At 41.3% G+C, this 16,254-nt stretch overlaps 1 protein-coding gene across 5 annotated transcripts in view; it reads left to right on the top strand.

Annotated features, from left to right (window-relative positions):
- Positions 1-16,254, top strand: part of USP3 (ubiquitin specific peptidase 3) — a 228,129-nt gene that overhangs the window by 127,431 nt on the left and 84,444 nt on the right. For 2 of the 5 annotated variants that reach the window (XM_028166962.2, XM_057543777.1), the window contains exon 1: positions 2,337-2,449. The exons of 2 other annotated variants lie outside the window; for them this stretch is intronic. Coding sequence is in view for 1 of the 3 variants with exons in the window: in XM_057543775.1 (XP_057399758.1) it covers positions 1,722-1,812 (91 nt within the window). In the remaining 2 variants the exon portion in view is untranslated. Of the gene's footprint in view, positions 1-1,486; positions 1,813-2,336; positions 2,450-16,254 lie in introns of those variants that run through there. One more of the 5 variants, XM_057543775.1, reaches the window with a different exon arrangement.

Below are 16,254 nucleotides of genomic sequence, written 5' to 3'. Positions count from 1 at the left end.
CAAGTAAAACTTGGGGAGCAATCAAAGAGCGTTGACAGAGGAACTGGAAATGCTCCGGAAGTTGGCGGGGGGGGGGCGGGGGGGGGAGGAAAGTGTCGGCAGAGAGGCCGCAGGTGAGTGGACACCGTTAGGCAGAGGAGTGCGCGGCCGAAACCGAGAGGTGGCGGGTGGTGGGGAGGATGGCGAGGCGTCCTAAGTGACTGAGAGGGCATCCCTGGACTGCTCCAGGACTGCACTGCGGGGAGGTGCCATGCTCTAACCACTACCCCGCCCGGCCCGGTTAATCATTTCCTGACCTTCCTTCCTCCTCTCGCCCAGCCCGCAGGATTGCCACATCAGCCTCCGCCTCCCCCTGCTCGCCTCCTGGCCCTGTTGCTCCTTCGCCGGGTTTTACAAGGAGCCCCAACTTTGAGGCAATGTTCATAATAGCCCGGGACGTCCTCAAGGCCGTGCCCCGGAGAGATAGCAGGCTCGCTAGGGTGTAACGCTTGCCCTAGCGGCCGCTGGAGGCTTGTCCTATCCTCTTTTCTACGAAGGGGTCAGAGAGGCGGGGATCCAATCCCGGCACGGATTAACCAATTACAGACTCGGTTTCCCCTGCGGTAAAAAAGAGGATGGTTACAGCAGCTGGCGGTGTGGTGCGAGGTTTAAATGAGGTACTGTATGTTAAGTGCCTGGCTAGGAGACAGCAGCAGGTGTTTAACAAATGTTAGATCCCTTCCCTTTTTACCACCTGGTAACCGGGACCGCTCCCCTCAGCACACCCAGGTTACAGTTACCTCATTTAAACTTACACCGGAGGGTGAGGTATGAATGTCCGACCACGTGCTCGAGGTAATGCAGATGGTGAGTCACAGTGACGGGGTTTGAACCCAGGTTCACGATCGCCCCCGCATTCAGCACCCAGGTGGCTGGAAAAGGCCACGTGTTCAGAACCTAGAACCCGGTCACTATCGTAGCTGCCGCAGGGAGCAGACCACTAAACCAGTAGTGCTCTGGGACCTATGCAGCCCGCTGGGCCACCGGGGGCCAGGCCCTTAACCTCTCTGAGCTTGTGCATTCGTGTGTAAAATGGGGGCTGTCTGTCTGCCCGGGTGGTTTTTATTTTCTTCTTCACACTTTCTTGTGTGGCCAGATTTTCTACCGCAGTGTAGTCAGGCCACTACACACTACGCAGGGTCAGTCTTCTCTGACTGCGAGCGCTCACCGGGCCGGGGTAAAAGCAGCGGACCGGCCCGGCGTGCCCTGGCTTGGCGCTCCACCCTACCCGGGGCCGGGGGAAACCGCGGCTGCCCGGGGGAGCGGAGTTGGGACAGTCACTTCCGAGCGCAGTCCGACTCTGGGCCACCAGCCTGCGAGCGCGGGGACCTCACCCCGCGGGAGAGTACGGGGGCGGGGCCGGGCCTGTAGGCGGGGCCTGCCCAGGGGAGGGGAGGGGCCGGCCTGGGAAGACGGAAGCCCCCAGCCGAGGGGTGGCGGCAGAACCCGGATGCCGGAGCACCACGTTTTCCGGAGCCGGGCTTCGGGAGACGGCGGGCGGGAAAACCCGGCGCCCGGAAGCTTTTGCTTTCTTTGACGCAAGGGCTCGGGACGCAGCCGCCGTCGGCCGAGCGCCCGGCGAGGAACGACCCCAGGCAGAGCCTTCGGAGTCCCTCCTCCGCCCCTCCCCCCCCTCGCCTGGTCTCGGAGCCTCAGTCCTCCTCGCCGCCCTCCTCGTGGCCATGGAGTGTCCGCACCTGAGCTCCAGCGTCTGCATCGCCCCGGACTCAGCCAAGTTCCCCAACGGCTCCCCGTCGTCCTGGTGCTGCAGCGGTGAGTGCGGCCCCAGGCGGCCCTGCAGCGCACCCGAGGCCCCGGCTCTGCCGGGCCTGCCGTCTAGGGGCCGCGGGCAGTCGGCGCGCGGACTCGGGGAGCGGTGCGGGCAAGCCGGGCCCGGCGGCTGGGGAGGGTACGCGGCGAGGCGGGCGGAGCGGCGGCGGCGGCTCCTTTGTTTTCCGCGGCCCGACGGTCCGTCCGGCGAAGGAGAGGCCCGCGAGGGATAGAGACCGCGGGGGCCACGAGCTCGTGGGGACGGCGGCGAGCGGGGACCCTGGCCTGCGGCTCGCGCCCCCGCGCCGCCCTGCAGTGCCCGGGGGTTGTGCTGGCCTGTGTCGCCGGGTCGGGGGCCGCGGGGGGTGGGTGTCCGGCCCCCACAAGGCGGCCGCACGTGTGGCGGGGCCCGAGTTGCGTCCCCTCCTAGACCGGACGGGAAAAGCGCCGCTCAGGGGCGCAGCTTTGTCTCGGCTGCGGGGCGCGCTGGGGCCCTTCGCTACCTGCCCCGGACCCGCTTCCTTTCGCTTCCCCCCATGCTCCGGCGACCAGATCCACGCCGGGCGAGCGGGAGCCGGGACCTCGAGAGGTGCTTAGAACTCGGGCGGCCGAGGTCGGAGTCTTTCATCAGCCCGGGAAGGTGAAGTTTGAAAACAGGCTGCGGGCTGAAAAAGCTCAGAAGGCTAATTGAGCAGCTGTTTTGGAGGGGCGGCTCGCGTTGCCTTTCAGATATTTTTGTTTGTTTGAAATTGCTTTGGGATTTCCGAGTCCATGTGTTGTAGGACAGTTATTAGGTTTATGTAATGCTTTTGCATTGCTTAAGCATCTTATCTCCTTCTGCCGGGCCCCTCGGAAGCCCCAGTGCCCTCTTATTGTCTGCTCTAGCGACTTAAGATCGCACTGGCCACACTGCTTTGATTACTTCCTGGTAGGGCCCTGGTGCCGCCGATAGAGTCTTTGTTTATCAGCTTTGAGATGATCAGTGGTAGCTTGGGTTGTAGTGTAAAATTTGAATTGTGCATTTCAAAAATCTTAAGTTCATTTGAAGAAATAAAGGGAAGAAAACAGCAATGGTACGATTTAGCTGTGTGACATTTCTCATTGTGGGCCGGAGCTGGGAGGATAGTTCAGAGAATGCCTTGACACTTTTGACAGGTTACTTCTTAAATGGTGATTATGTCCTTGGAGAAAAACACAGGTAAGGCCACAAAGAAAAATGTACCCTGGGATAAGGAATGGAAATAACTGCGGTTTCCTTGAGCTCTCAGAGGTTTGATGCTTTGCTTGCCTTTGTAAAGTCAGATTGTCTTTTTCTGCATGAAGCCCATAAAGATTAACCGGTTAATTGGTTTTACAGTGCAGTATTGCAGTTCTTTTATGAGGGTGTAGAAACTTACCTACGAATGTTTCTTCTACAGTGAATGTTGAGTATGAAACAACAAATAAGGTGTGTTAAATTGCTTTACAAATTAGTTGGTGTTGCATTATCTATAATTGTAGCTAGAGCTGTGGTGCTGTAACTGTAACCCCTGCCCCAGGGATTGAAAAAAAAAAAAAAAAAAGACCAAAGTAAACACTAGGAAAAGCATACCTCATGAGGAATGATGAAACTACTTCTGCTCATCTGTGGTAAACTACAGGGATAGATACAAAGCAGACAGCACACTTCTGGCTGTTTCTAGGTAAAATCACATCAAGTTTTAAAATGGCCTCATTGGTCACATGCATCTAAAAAAAGGAAAAGAGTTTATGCAAGTGGCAGATATCCTGTTGTGAGTCAGTCTTGCCTTTGTCAGTCAGGGCGTCCACTTGAGTGTGGAAAAGAGATGCAGAAAATTGAGCATCTCTTGAGGAACTTAAGTTAAATTGGAGCATAACTAAGAGGCTTGTGCTGATAAAAAAGAACAAACTAGTATGTGTAGTCCTAAGGGAGGGGTGATTTCTATCCAAGGGCTAGGATGTCATCTTTGCATCTTGCAACGAAGTTTGTCTCTGACATTGCTTTGGGAGGGTGATTTTAGTCATGTGCGTGGATTTGTAGAACCAATAAAGCTAGTTTTGCAACTTTATGTGGGTTTTTTGCTTCTGCTCATGTTCTATGAGTTGAACCCATTTCATGTGGGCCTTCCACTTTTTCTTGGCACCCATTCATTGATATAGTCTCATGTTTTTGTATTGAGCTTGATCTTGTTCTTGCCTGCCTGTTGTTTTAGTGATTAAATGATTATTAAAACTGTGAGTCCTTGACGAATTCATCATCTTGGAGGGTTATGTATTCTGGTGTTTATTCTCCAGCACTCTTGAATTTCTTCCTTCATTTCTTTCTTTCTTTTTCTTTCTTTTTGGGTAGCCAATGTGTGGAATAATGCGGTGACCAAGTATTGAGTCTGATTACATTCTTATTAGGGAGGGAAAAATCTCTGTTTTGGCACTGGAACAATAAAATTAATGCCCTTGCCTTGTTTTCTTTGGGAGCTTCCAGTTACACCACAGTGAAACAGCCTTAAGGCAGCCAAGCAAATTGCAAAAGACCAACATCCTAGGCTCTCCTAGGTAGCAATACATCCTTGGAAGGTAGTTCTGTTTCCTTGGAGCATCGGTTTCATTATGTCATCTGTTAAAAAAGAAGGGAGGGTGGGAATAATACTTCACATTTACTTCACAGGTTGTTGTTAGGATGAACAAGGTAATTTTTGTGAAAACTTTGAGAAACTCCAAACACTATTCAAGTAATAGGTGGTATTATAGGTCAGAACATCTTTATAAAGAGGACTCTCAATAAATATCTAAAGCCCCTTAGATAGGGCCTAGGATGGACTGGCTTTATGCTGAATTATGCTTTGCAAGGAGATATAGTATTCAACAAGATTAGGAGGTGTAAGAAGTAATTATACTTCACAATTAACTTGAGCTTCTTATCTATGAGAAGCCCTTGGTACATATTATTGTATATGTTCTATAATTGTGTACCACAGTGATTCTCAAGCTTTTTGTCTTCAGGACCCCTTTACCCTCTTAAAATTATTAAGAACCCAAAGAGCCTTTGTTTGTACAGCTTATATTTATTGATATTTGATGTACAAGGAATTAAAACAGAAAAAAATTTTAATATATATTTATTAAATCATTTACAATTAGCAATAATAAATCCATTACCTGTTAACATAATAGTTTGTATAAAATAACTATACTTTCAAAACAAAAAAATTGGTGAGAAGATTGGAATTATTTTAATTTTTGCAACTCTGTTGTCTGGCTTAATAGAAGACAGCTGGATTTTCATATCTGCTTTTGCATTCAGTCTCTTGAGATACCACACATCATGTAGCTTCTGGAGAACTCCACTGTGTGCTGGTGAGAGAATGAGGGTAAAGAATAAAAGTAACATCAGTGTTATTTATGAAAATAGTTTGAGCTCATGTACCCCATGCAGGGGTTTTGGAAACTCTCAGGGCCTCAGGATCACACTTTGAGAACCCACTTGTATACAACGATAGTAACAGTTAAGGACACCTGCTCTGATCAAAATAGCTTTAAAATATTAAAGAATTCCTTAAGGCCTTAAAACTAGCAACATTTATGTCTGTGTGGAGACTTACAGAGTTTACAAAATGTATTAGCTGGGACCATGGGGTCCAGTAGTCAGTCCCTTGCTCTCAAAAAAGTTACAGTCTAATCTAGTTGGGGAGAGATAGGAAACTAACTGGTTAGAAGATTAATCCATGTTGTGGTTTAAGGTAAATGTTGAAAATAGCAATCTTCTGATGAGGTAAAAGTTGATTTATGTCGAATTTTGCTACAGGCATTCTCATTTTTATTTATTTATTTATTTATTTTTGGCTACGTTGGGTCTTCGTTGCTGTGCGCGGGCTTTCTCTAGTTGCAGCGAGCGGGGGCTTCTCTTGTTGCGGAGCACGGGCTCTAGGCGCATGGGCTTCAGTAGTTGTGGCGCGTGGGCTCAGTAGTTGTGACTCGTAGGCTCTAGAGCGCAGGCTCAGTAGTTGTGGCACACGGGCTTAGTTGCTCCGCGGCATGTGGGATCCTCCCAGACCAGGGATTGAACCCGCGTCCCCTGCATTGGCAGGTGGATTCTTAACCACTGTGCCACCAGTAAAGTCCCTAGGCATTCTCATTTTAATTGAAAAAGTTTTAAATAAAAACTAGGACATTCTGTCAAGGTTTTTTGTTAAGTGCACATATCAGAGGTTATTTTCAGAAGCTGGAGTCTTGGGCATTTCATATTTTTGTGGGTAAAAGAGTTAAACCAGTGGCAAAATACTGGGGGGAAACCCAAATTGTTTAAAAGGATGCCCTAAACACAACTGTTTTAATAACTAAGGAAAGCCAAAGACTTCAAGTGTTTGGGTTAAGTAACCAGTTAAATTGGAGATATTTTAATAGCGTAGGCATGAGAATTTTTCCGTGATTAATTCTTCAAAGAATTGAGAAGGCTTCTCTTTTTTAAAAAATTAATTAATTAATTTTTGGCTGCATTGGGTCTTCATTGCTGCACATGGGCTTTCTCTAGTTGCCGCGAGCGGGGGCTACTCTTCGTTGCGGCTCGTGGGTTTCTCATTGCAGTGGCTTCTCTTTGTTGTGGAGCACGGGGTCTAGGCGCAGGGGCTTCAGTAGGTGTGGCTCTCAGGCTCTAGAGTGCAGGCTCAGTGGGCAGATTCTTAACTGCTGCACCACCAGGGAAGTCCGAGAAGGCTTCTTAAAGTTTCTAGTACATGCTTGCCCTCACATTACCTAAGGAAAGTAAGTGTAGGGACTTCCCTGGTGGTGCAGTGGTTAAGAATCCACCTGCCAATGCAGGGGACACGGGTTCGAGCCCTGGTCCGGGAAGATCCTACATGCCGTGGAGCAACTAAGTCCGTGCGCCACAACTACTGAGCCTGCAGTCTAGAGCCCGCGAGCCACAACTACTGAAGCCCATGCGCCAAGAGCCTGTGCTCCCCAACGAGAAGCCACTGCAATAAGAAGCCCGCGCACAGCAACAAAGAGTAGCCCCCGCTCCAAGCAACTAGAGAAAGCCCGCGTGCAGCAACGAAGACCCAACGCAGCCAAAAATAAATAAATAAATAAATAAACTTATTAAAAAAAAAAAAGAAAAGTAAGATTAAGTAAATGTTTTGCAGTTTGGGGTGGATATTGGAGATAAAACCTTTTTTGAAGATCCATTTAGTAGGATGGTGTTCTGATTATTGATTCCTTGTCATTGGTAATAAATCTGTAGTTTGTGATAAAGCTTGTGATAAAGGTGAGAAATCACCTTGATAGGATGATGGGTTATTTTGTATCGTATTTCTCTCACAACCTAAATCTAAAGAAGACTCTTGTATGCCCAGTAGACTAAAATTTCTAGGTAGGACCAGTCATTTGTTCATCATAAGGTCAAATGCATTTACTGCTTTTTAGTAATAACCCTGTATGAAATATTTATTAAGTGCCTAGCGTGTAATAAGACACTCAGTAAATATTTGCTTAATGAATGAAGGAACTTTCTTCCAATTGGATGGTGGCTGGAATGGCCTTAAACTTTATGTTTAAAATAAATGGAAAGTAAGTGAGCTTCTCCCCAGAATGCTTTCACCAGTCCTCACTTCCAGTTTTTAGTCTGTAAAGTAAACTTTGACTGGATTGTGAGCAACTGACCATCTGCAATGTTGTTACCACGACGAATTTGTATTCGTTTGACATTCTGTGTTTATAGGTGGGCAGGTAGCCATTTTTAGTAGTAAATGTGGATGGGGCAGTTAAAAATCAATGGACAGGTGTTACTTTTTTCACATTAATTTTGAAGTTTAACATTTGATTTTTATATGCTTTTCTAAAGAATTTAAACTGTTTAAAAAATAATATTTGTACGCTTAAGTCAAATGTAATTGTCTTTCTGGTTTTTCTGGCAGTATCCACCCCCAGTCCCAGCCCCCAGAACCTTAAAGCAGCCTAAGCATATTTCCAAAGTCTCTGAAGAATTGGTAGTACATGTGAAGGACCTGGAATTTAGAATGTGCTCCATGTGTTTGTTTGAAGAGGCTGCAGTCTAGGGATTAAGCCTAACGTTTTGCTGTTGTGAAGAAGTTTTGACACATGGATCAAAAGTTATTTTCTGATGGTATTCTTAGTAGTATACAAAGAATATCCTTCTTGGCCTAAGCAGGAGAAAGGATGGGATTGATGGGAGAATTTGAACTCTTTGTTTCTGTTTCTTGTTATTCATTTATCCTCAAAATAACTCATTCTCATCATTCTTTGCTTTTACAGCATTAGCCTTAGGCTCTTATACTATCCTACTTTTTCCTCTTTGAAATTTATGCAATTTCCTTCTTTACTGGAATATAATAGATTAATTTTGGATCCTTTAAACTCAATTTGGAAATACTTAGGTTTTTCTAGTGTTTGTAGCTCAGTAAGCAGAACAGTGAGTAATTTAGTTTGTAGCTCATTGAGTAATTTAAATTCCTGTTTTAAAATGTAATTGAGTCCCTCTTCCATCAGGGAATAATTTACAAATATCAGTACATTTCCCCCAGCCTGCTTTGTTTTTCTCTTTTTGAGCTATTTCCCCCTTCTTGAGCTGTATTATACATTTTCCTTCTTTGAAAAAATAAATTAGTGTCCAACCTATGGGTTTTGTGTTCAACCTAGGCATCCATATAGACTTGGGTAGTAGTTTATTAATGTTTGAAGTGGAAAATATATACTGTTTAATGTATTTTAGTGTTTTATGTTTATTCATAGCTCCTTTAAACATGAGAGCAACTGCATTCTAGGTGTTTTAATAGAGCTTTCCTGGACAGATGGCTTAGGAGGAAGTACTTAGATTCTCAGCAGGGGCTAGTACTTTTTGGAGGGTTTATTTGTGATGAAGCTTACCTTGATTGACAGCTTAGAATGCTGAGAATACCATTAACAACAGGAACAGCTTGTTCATCTTACCTAGAATTGTTTTGTGCCAAGACCTCTCAAGATGCTCTGTGATTTATAACAGTCTGTTTTGAGAATGTAGGTAAGAGTAGGTATCTTTCATAATGAAAGGAAATTTACCTAAAAATTGTTCATTGCAATTGTATCCTGAAATCTTTCCGATTGTTGAATGATCTTTGGCTTAGAAATTTGTAAACAGAGATCATCTTTTAACTGCTGTAAGTCTGCAGATGTTAGTATATATAGTAATTCCAGATGTTTTCTCATCTATTAGTTTTACTCAGTAGGCGAACTGAGAACAACATAAAGTAACTTCAAAGCAGTTGGCTAGCATTTAATCCTGACTAATTTAATTAACTACCCATCCTTGTAGTTTTCCCTGTTTCATAGATTGTGAAACTGAGACAAAGATTAACAGAGTTGCTCAAGATGCTTGGGGGCATTAGAGATAGCCCAAAGTTTAAATTCAAATACCATTCAAACCATACTTCTGGCTTGCCTTTGTAAAAGCAGGGTCTTTATTTTGTCATCTAGTCGCTTAATGCTTGATAAGTTAAAGGATTATAAGTGTTTGGAAACATACTCTGAATAATTCCTTTGAAGATTTTTGACGTGAAAGTACATTTTAAATTCTACCTTTTGAAAATAATTTTAGATTTCTGTATTTGATTAGCCCTTCTTCCCCCTGTTTATTGATTAAAATGCCACCAAGTTGGAACTAGATTGTTAGTACAGTTGGAAGAACACTGTTTTTGGATGTCTGAATTTCGGTTCAGGTCTAATTTTTTTGTAGGCTGAAATTCACATTACTTTAGTTCAGATATCATGAGTCAGCCTTCTCACCATAGCTATGGATAAAATGCAGTTAGCTTTTGGTTATTTTATAAATGTGCTTCGCTTCTTGAAGTTGCCCCCTCCCATTTTTTCATTTTGTTTCTGCTGGAGGAGATTCTTTTTGGAGGTGGGTTTGTTGTGGGGTGGGAGAGGGAGAGAATTCTTAAGAAAGGGAATTTTGCTTTTGCCTCTGGTAGCTCAGAGGTTATTTGAATCTTTGCTTTTAGGCAGGGTACTTCGTTGATTCCATCTAGTTATATTCTAAGATTTTCCAATTATATTTCTTGTAAAAGTTAATTATAGTCTTCAGACTGCAGGGCTTAAAACAGATTTCCCTCCCTTCTTCCCCCCCCCCCCTTCTTAAGACATACTGAAAATTAGGTATATATGTGTGCTATTTACAGATATATAAAATGCAGATAAGCTTAAGACAGCAGTTTCAGATTTTGAAAACTATTGTTGAAATTAAACTTGGACATTGGAAAATGAAGTTTGTAGTTGTCTTTGTGTTTATCTAAATACTTCACCATTAATCAATGCTAGCTAATTAAATTTTATAAGACTCTTTTGAGGAGGGAATTGAGAGTTTATTTTGAATATGAACCAGCTTGTGTCTTTGAAAAGATATTATAACCAACTGGATTTTTTCTGGAGACTTTGTACTTTGGGATTGAATAGCTCTATCAGTGGGCTGTTTTCCATTTTGAGTAGATGTTCTTTCCTGATATTTTTTCTTTGTTCTAGCTGGGTTTAAGGCAGCCTTGTAGAAATCTGCTTGCCTGTTTATCCTTGACCTGCCCTGAAGACTCTTAATTTTATGGACTGTTCTTATACTATCTCATCACCAGGAACAGCAGGCTCGTGATTAACTGTCATGTTCTTGCAGGTTTAATTTAACTGATTGTAGGATAGTACACTTGTTGATTTAGCTTCTTTAAATCTTTGTCCTTACTGACCACACTCAGGTTTTCCTTTTTAGATAATAGATTATTGTCCATTCCTTTGTCTTGAACATTTTTTGTACAATATTGGGATGGTAGGATTTTGGTCCAAGTTTGTGAAGATGTGCTGAAATTTCTAGGGAGCAAATTTTTTTTTGGTGATGGAATGTTTCCTTGGGATAATTGATAGATAACATGTTAGAGAAATATTCTAATATAATACTTTTGAAAAAGAACTTCTATATAACTTAGACACTCTGGGGCCAACACATATTATTGATTGAGTGATTTTTAAATTTTAGTGTCACACAGTAAAATTGAGATTAACTCTAGTTTTCATTTGAATTATTTTGAATGTTAATTGTGAGCTGTATTAACATTGGAGAAATCATTTGCAACAACTGACTCAAGCTTCACCTTATGTGTATGAAGTAGCTGCCAGAGCTCAACGCTCATGCTGTGAGAATTTAATTCTAATTTAATTTAGCTGCATCGGTTTCATTTCAGTTATTTCAAGTGTTTTGTTTGTGTATAGTCTTTTTAGAACTTCATTTTAAAAATATTTTTCAGGCTTTTTTTCTTTGAATAATTAATAGAGATTTTTGGGAAAATGTGGGTCAGATTTTAAAATTATACCTATTGGTTGTAAAAAATTTCCAACTCTTGGTTTGTGTTAAATAATTAGAGCAGCTATCGGAGTTTACAGATTGCTATTTTCTGTAATCTTGGGTATCTAGCCCTTTAAGCAGAGTATAAGTATGTGCCCAGTTTGCTTTTTCTTTCCATTTCTTCCTAAAAAGTCCTGTTGATTTTAAAAGAATAGTTTCCCAGCACACCAGTAAATACAACTGTTGTAATTTCACACACCCCCATCCCCAACTTTGTGCTTTAGTGCTAACCTATATTATATACCACAAAAACTAGGAAAAGAATTATACAGTGCAGATATAAACCTCCACTCTGAGTCAAGTCTTTGATAATAAGAGGTCCCTTAACCTCTTAATTGTTTCATTTATTTATGGGAGGGAGTGCTTCCTATAAAATATATATATGCATCTTATCTTGCATACACTTGCTTTTGTTTTGAAATAATAGTTGTGTGGTGTTTACATTTATGACTTGATTCATTTCTTTTGAAAATCCCTCTACTGTTTAACCATGGATTTGCTTACTCAGGTTGCTGGCAAAGGCGTGGAATTGCATCAGACCTTGCTATATTAAATAAATGGAATATTGGATGCCAGAATTTTTCTTAAGTGATTCATGACTTTTGTGTTCATTCTGTGTATAATCAACTTCGTAAGGGAAGTTATTTTTGAAACAATATAAACCCCTGATAATTTTTCTGTAGTTATTTGTGTCTGGTCTTCCAAAGGCAAAAGTGGCCCATTTTGACTCTGATTTAGTAATCTGCTTTGACTTTAGTAGTTCTAATCCTTCTCCCCACTACCCTTTCCTCTCATTTGGAAGTAGGGGCACAGTTCCAGTATTTAGCTGAAGACTGTAGAATAGATAAAGCATAATAGCTTCATTAGGTGTTTTTCACCAAAGTAGGTCTGAACAAGTCTGAGTTTGTGATAGAATGAATAATAAAAAAATGTGTTTAGTACATTACAGTTTCAGAGAATATGTAGTTTCACATACATTATTTCCATATGTTGTTTTCATTTGACATTGAAAACTGATTTCAGAAATGCATTTCAAAATACAGTGAAATGCTTGAGCCAGTGAGGGGACCAGTTTTATGGATCAGAATTTGCCTCTATGTAGGAAATCAGCAGGACCAGATGCCCTCTCTTTTCTGGCTCTGTAGGTATCTGAATCTGTTAACATATATATGATAAATTTTGGCCAGCTTTGAAATTACATTCTCTAGTAGAGAACACATACCATTAGCTCTGCAAATTAACCTTGTAGTATACAGGGAATTCAGTAGGTGCCTGGCCCCAAATGATAAAGTGCTATTGTAATTTTTATTTCATCTAATAGATTATAGGCATTTTTTTAAAGATAAAAAAATGGTTTAGGCAACTTCATGAATTGATATGACTGTTATATCAATTTACCTTTTAAAGATTAATTCATGTTTTCAAAAAGTAATACGTGTACAGTTAAGTCGTACAGTGTAGTATCAAAAGTAATACGTGTACAGTTAAGTCGTACAGTGTAGTATCAAAAGGGTTAAAGTAGAGCAGCAGCCCCCCTCCGCTTTCCTCTCAGCCCTTCTGTCCACAGACCACCACTTTCAGCTCTATTTAGCTTTCTCTGTCACGTTTACCTATATACTTCTAAGTAATACGCTGTTATTTCTTAATTTATCCATTTTAGGTATCATCTCTTGACATCTTGCTATGGTAAATGAGGACATTAGTGTTTGCATTACCCTCCCCTTTGCCTCTCTCTCCATTTCTCAATATAACTAGACTACAAATTTTGATTAATATGGTGATTACTTTTTTTCTTGTCTGGCATTTTATTTTTCTTTGAGTTAATAATTGCCTTTTTTTAAAAAAATTGCTTACTTTGCCTTCTGTACATTTTCTCCCAAATGTAACCTATAAATCTGTTAAATGTCTATGAATATTATTTTCCAAGCACTTAAACACATAATGTCTTAGTATTATTTTTTCCTGAAGCTTTCCTTCCCAGAGCTCTCTCGCTCCCATCTGAACTGACTGTTCTCTAGGCCTACTCGACAGTTTTTATCCTGTGATTCCCTTGCTATTCTTTTGTATTAGATCTCTCATTTCCTGGATCCCAGGTCTTTCTCTTCCTTGGTTTATTAGACCATTTTGCTGGGGTACCTCATCTAGCTCCCGTCTCAGGAGAGGCAAATTTTTGATCCCATGCAAGTCAGACACTTTTATCCTACGTTTATACTTGACTGCTTGGGTGACTATAGACTGTTAGAAAAGATTTTTCTCTTAGAATTTTGAAAGCAGTGTTCCTTTGTTTTTAGGCTTCCAATGTTGTTGAGAAACCTGATGCCTTTTTGATTACTGTTCCTTCATATATATCTTTTTATTCTTTCTCCTGGAAGCTTTTAGGATATTCCTTTTATCCTTGGTGTTCTGGAATTTCAGAATGTGTCTTGGCATGGTTAGTTGTTTGTTTGTTTTTTTTTCTTGTGATGGGTACTCAGGGGACTTTTTTTTTTTTTCACACACACACACTGTATTTTATTTTTACAAGAGATAAATAAACTGACACCAAGCATTGTAAATGGATGACCACAACAAAAGCAACAATGATTGCAATTGGTACTCAGGGGACTTTTCAATCTAAACATTTGAGAGTACACTCATCCTCCCGTACTTAAATCTCCTAGTTTCTGTACAACTCCTATTAATTGAATGTTGAGCACTGTGGGTAGAACCTGTAATTTTCTTATCTTTTTATTTCTTTGCATTTTGGTTCTAGTTCCTGAGATATTTCCTAGGTGTTTATTATTTTTTTTCCCTTCCACCCTTCTGTTGAATTTTAATAATAATATTTTTAATTTTCAAGAGCTTTTTCTCATTTTTCTGACCATTGCTTTTTCATACATCCTGTTGCTGTTGTTTTATAGTATCTTCTCTCATGACTCCTGGATTTTAGAGTTTGTTTGTTTTGAGGTTTTTCTGTGCTCCCTGCATTGTTTCTGTTTCCTCTGAGTTCCTCTTTTTCTTTTCAAAATGATTCTCTCAGACTAGAGGTTTTCTTCAAGGATCTTGTTTTATCCTTGTCTATTTTTTCATATAAGAGTGAGGCACTAAAAAGCTCTGTAAGTGAGTGAGGCTTGTCTATAGTGGGCTTCACCGTAAGGTTGGGGGCAGGCTGCCTTCTTCATTAGAGGAAGACACTCAAGACGTCTGTATGGCTAATATTTTTTTTTAGCACCATTTAGTTTTTCAGTCTTCCGCCTGGGAGCTGCACACCTGGCCACTGATGTTCTGACATCAGGATGTAGTAAGTTCCATGAGTCTCTTGTTCCTTGCAGCCCTTGGCCCCTTGTTTTCAGTGCCACCGTTACCTTTGCTGTCTGCTGTGCCCAGTGTCCCTGAGCCCAGAGCTGCCTCCTGTCTGCACTCTTCTCTGCTGGCACTTAGGCTGTAGCTTCCTTCATGCCACTAAGATCAGTACTGCTCCTCCAGCTTCTTTCTGACTCCCAACAATGTGTTGAAATGTGCTTGTCTCACATGATCTTTGTGAGTTAATGTCGATTTAATTTCTTTATTGTCATTTCAGTGAGATGTTAGCATGGAGAGGAGGTAAGAGAGAAATTGGTCTGCCATGCTTAATTTGGTGTTTATTTTTAAAAGAGATATTTAAAATCCAGTTTTTAGGGCAAAAAAATGCTTTGCCCTATCAGAAATGGATCTTATTAGTCATCATCCAGAGAGTTAAATCACTAAAACTGAAATTTTGCAGTACTGATTTTGAGTAAAAGTTCAAACTCAGATTTACCTTCCCTGATGAACAGAGCAAAATATTGTCGCTATTACCTGAGTCAGCAGAGAGAGCAGATAAGCCTGGGGGTTTGACTCTGCTTGGGAAGCCAAATATAAGACGGAGTTTGGATATATAAAAGAAACATTGAAAGAAAAAGTTGTAAGGTCACTTGGACCACTGCAATTAATATCTTGTAATACTTTTACTGGATTAATTTATCATCCATCAATAAAGGGAAGTTACTGCCAGGTTTATAGTACTGTTTGGCTCTGCACAATGGTAATTTAACCTTTTCCCTTGTGTTTTAGTAATTTAGAAAAAATGTTCTTAATTGGAAGTAAAGAATAAAATTTTTTTAATCTCAGAAAGCCTTTTTATTTTGATATAATTTCACACTTAAAGAAACATTGCTAAGAATAGTACAGAAACTCCCATGTACTCTTTGCCTAGATTCATCAGTTGTTAACATTTTGCCACATTTGTGTTACACGTTTGCACCTTCTTTTTATGCACCACCTCCCCACCACTGCCACCAAGTAATTTGCAGACCTAATGCTCCTTCATCCATAAATACTTTTTTTTTTTTTTCCCCCCAAGCACAAGGACTTTCTTTTCACTAAGCACAGGGTATTGGTCAAAATCAGGACATTTAATAACTGAGATAATAGTATTACCGAATGCACATTCCATTCTTAGATTTCTCCAGTTGTCCCAATAATGTCCTTCGTATAATGTAGCTATTTCCCTTTTCTGCCCCCCACATCTAATCCAGGATCATGCATTTCACTTAGTTGTGAAACTCTATAGTCTCCTTCAGTCTGGAACAGTTCCTTATCCTGTCTTTGTCTTTCACATCTTGGTATTTTTGAAGAAAACAGGCTAATTATAGAGTGTACTTCAGTTTGAGTTTTTCTGTTGTTTCCTTATGATTAGATTCAGGCTGTGCACTGTTTTTGTAGGAATACTGCAGAAGCAATGTGTATTCTCAGGGCATCATATCAAGAGGTATATGAGGTTGGTTTGTCTCATTTTGGTGATGTTAACTTTGATAATTAAGGTGATAGTTGCAAGGTTATTTACTGTAAAGTTACTATTTTCCCTTTGTTATTAATAGGTAATTTGTAGGAGATGCTTTGAGATCTTATGTATAGATGTCTTATTCCTCATCAAACGTTCATCTAGTAATTTAGCATCCATTGATGATTGTTGACTGAATCAGTTATTACTAGGATGGTTGCAAGATGTTGATTTTCTAACTTATTTCTTCTAAGTATATACAGGGAAGAGCTTTCCTTTCTCACCCACTTGT

Source organism: Balaenoptera acutorostrata, chromosome 3, assembly GCF_949987535.1.
Source record: "Balaenoptera acutorostrata chromosome 3, mBalAcu1.1, whole genome shotgun sequence".
Classification (NCBI taxonomy): Eukaryota; Metazoa; Chordata; class Mammalia; order Artiodactyla; family Balaenopteridae; genus Balaenoptera; species Balaenoptera acutorostrata.
Note: the sequence above shows the minus strand (reverse complement) of the source record. Positions and strands in the feature narration are given on the sequence as shown.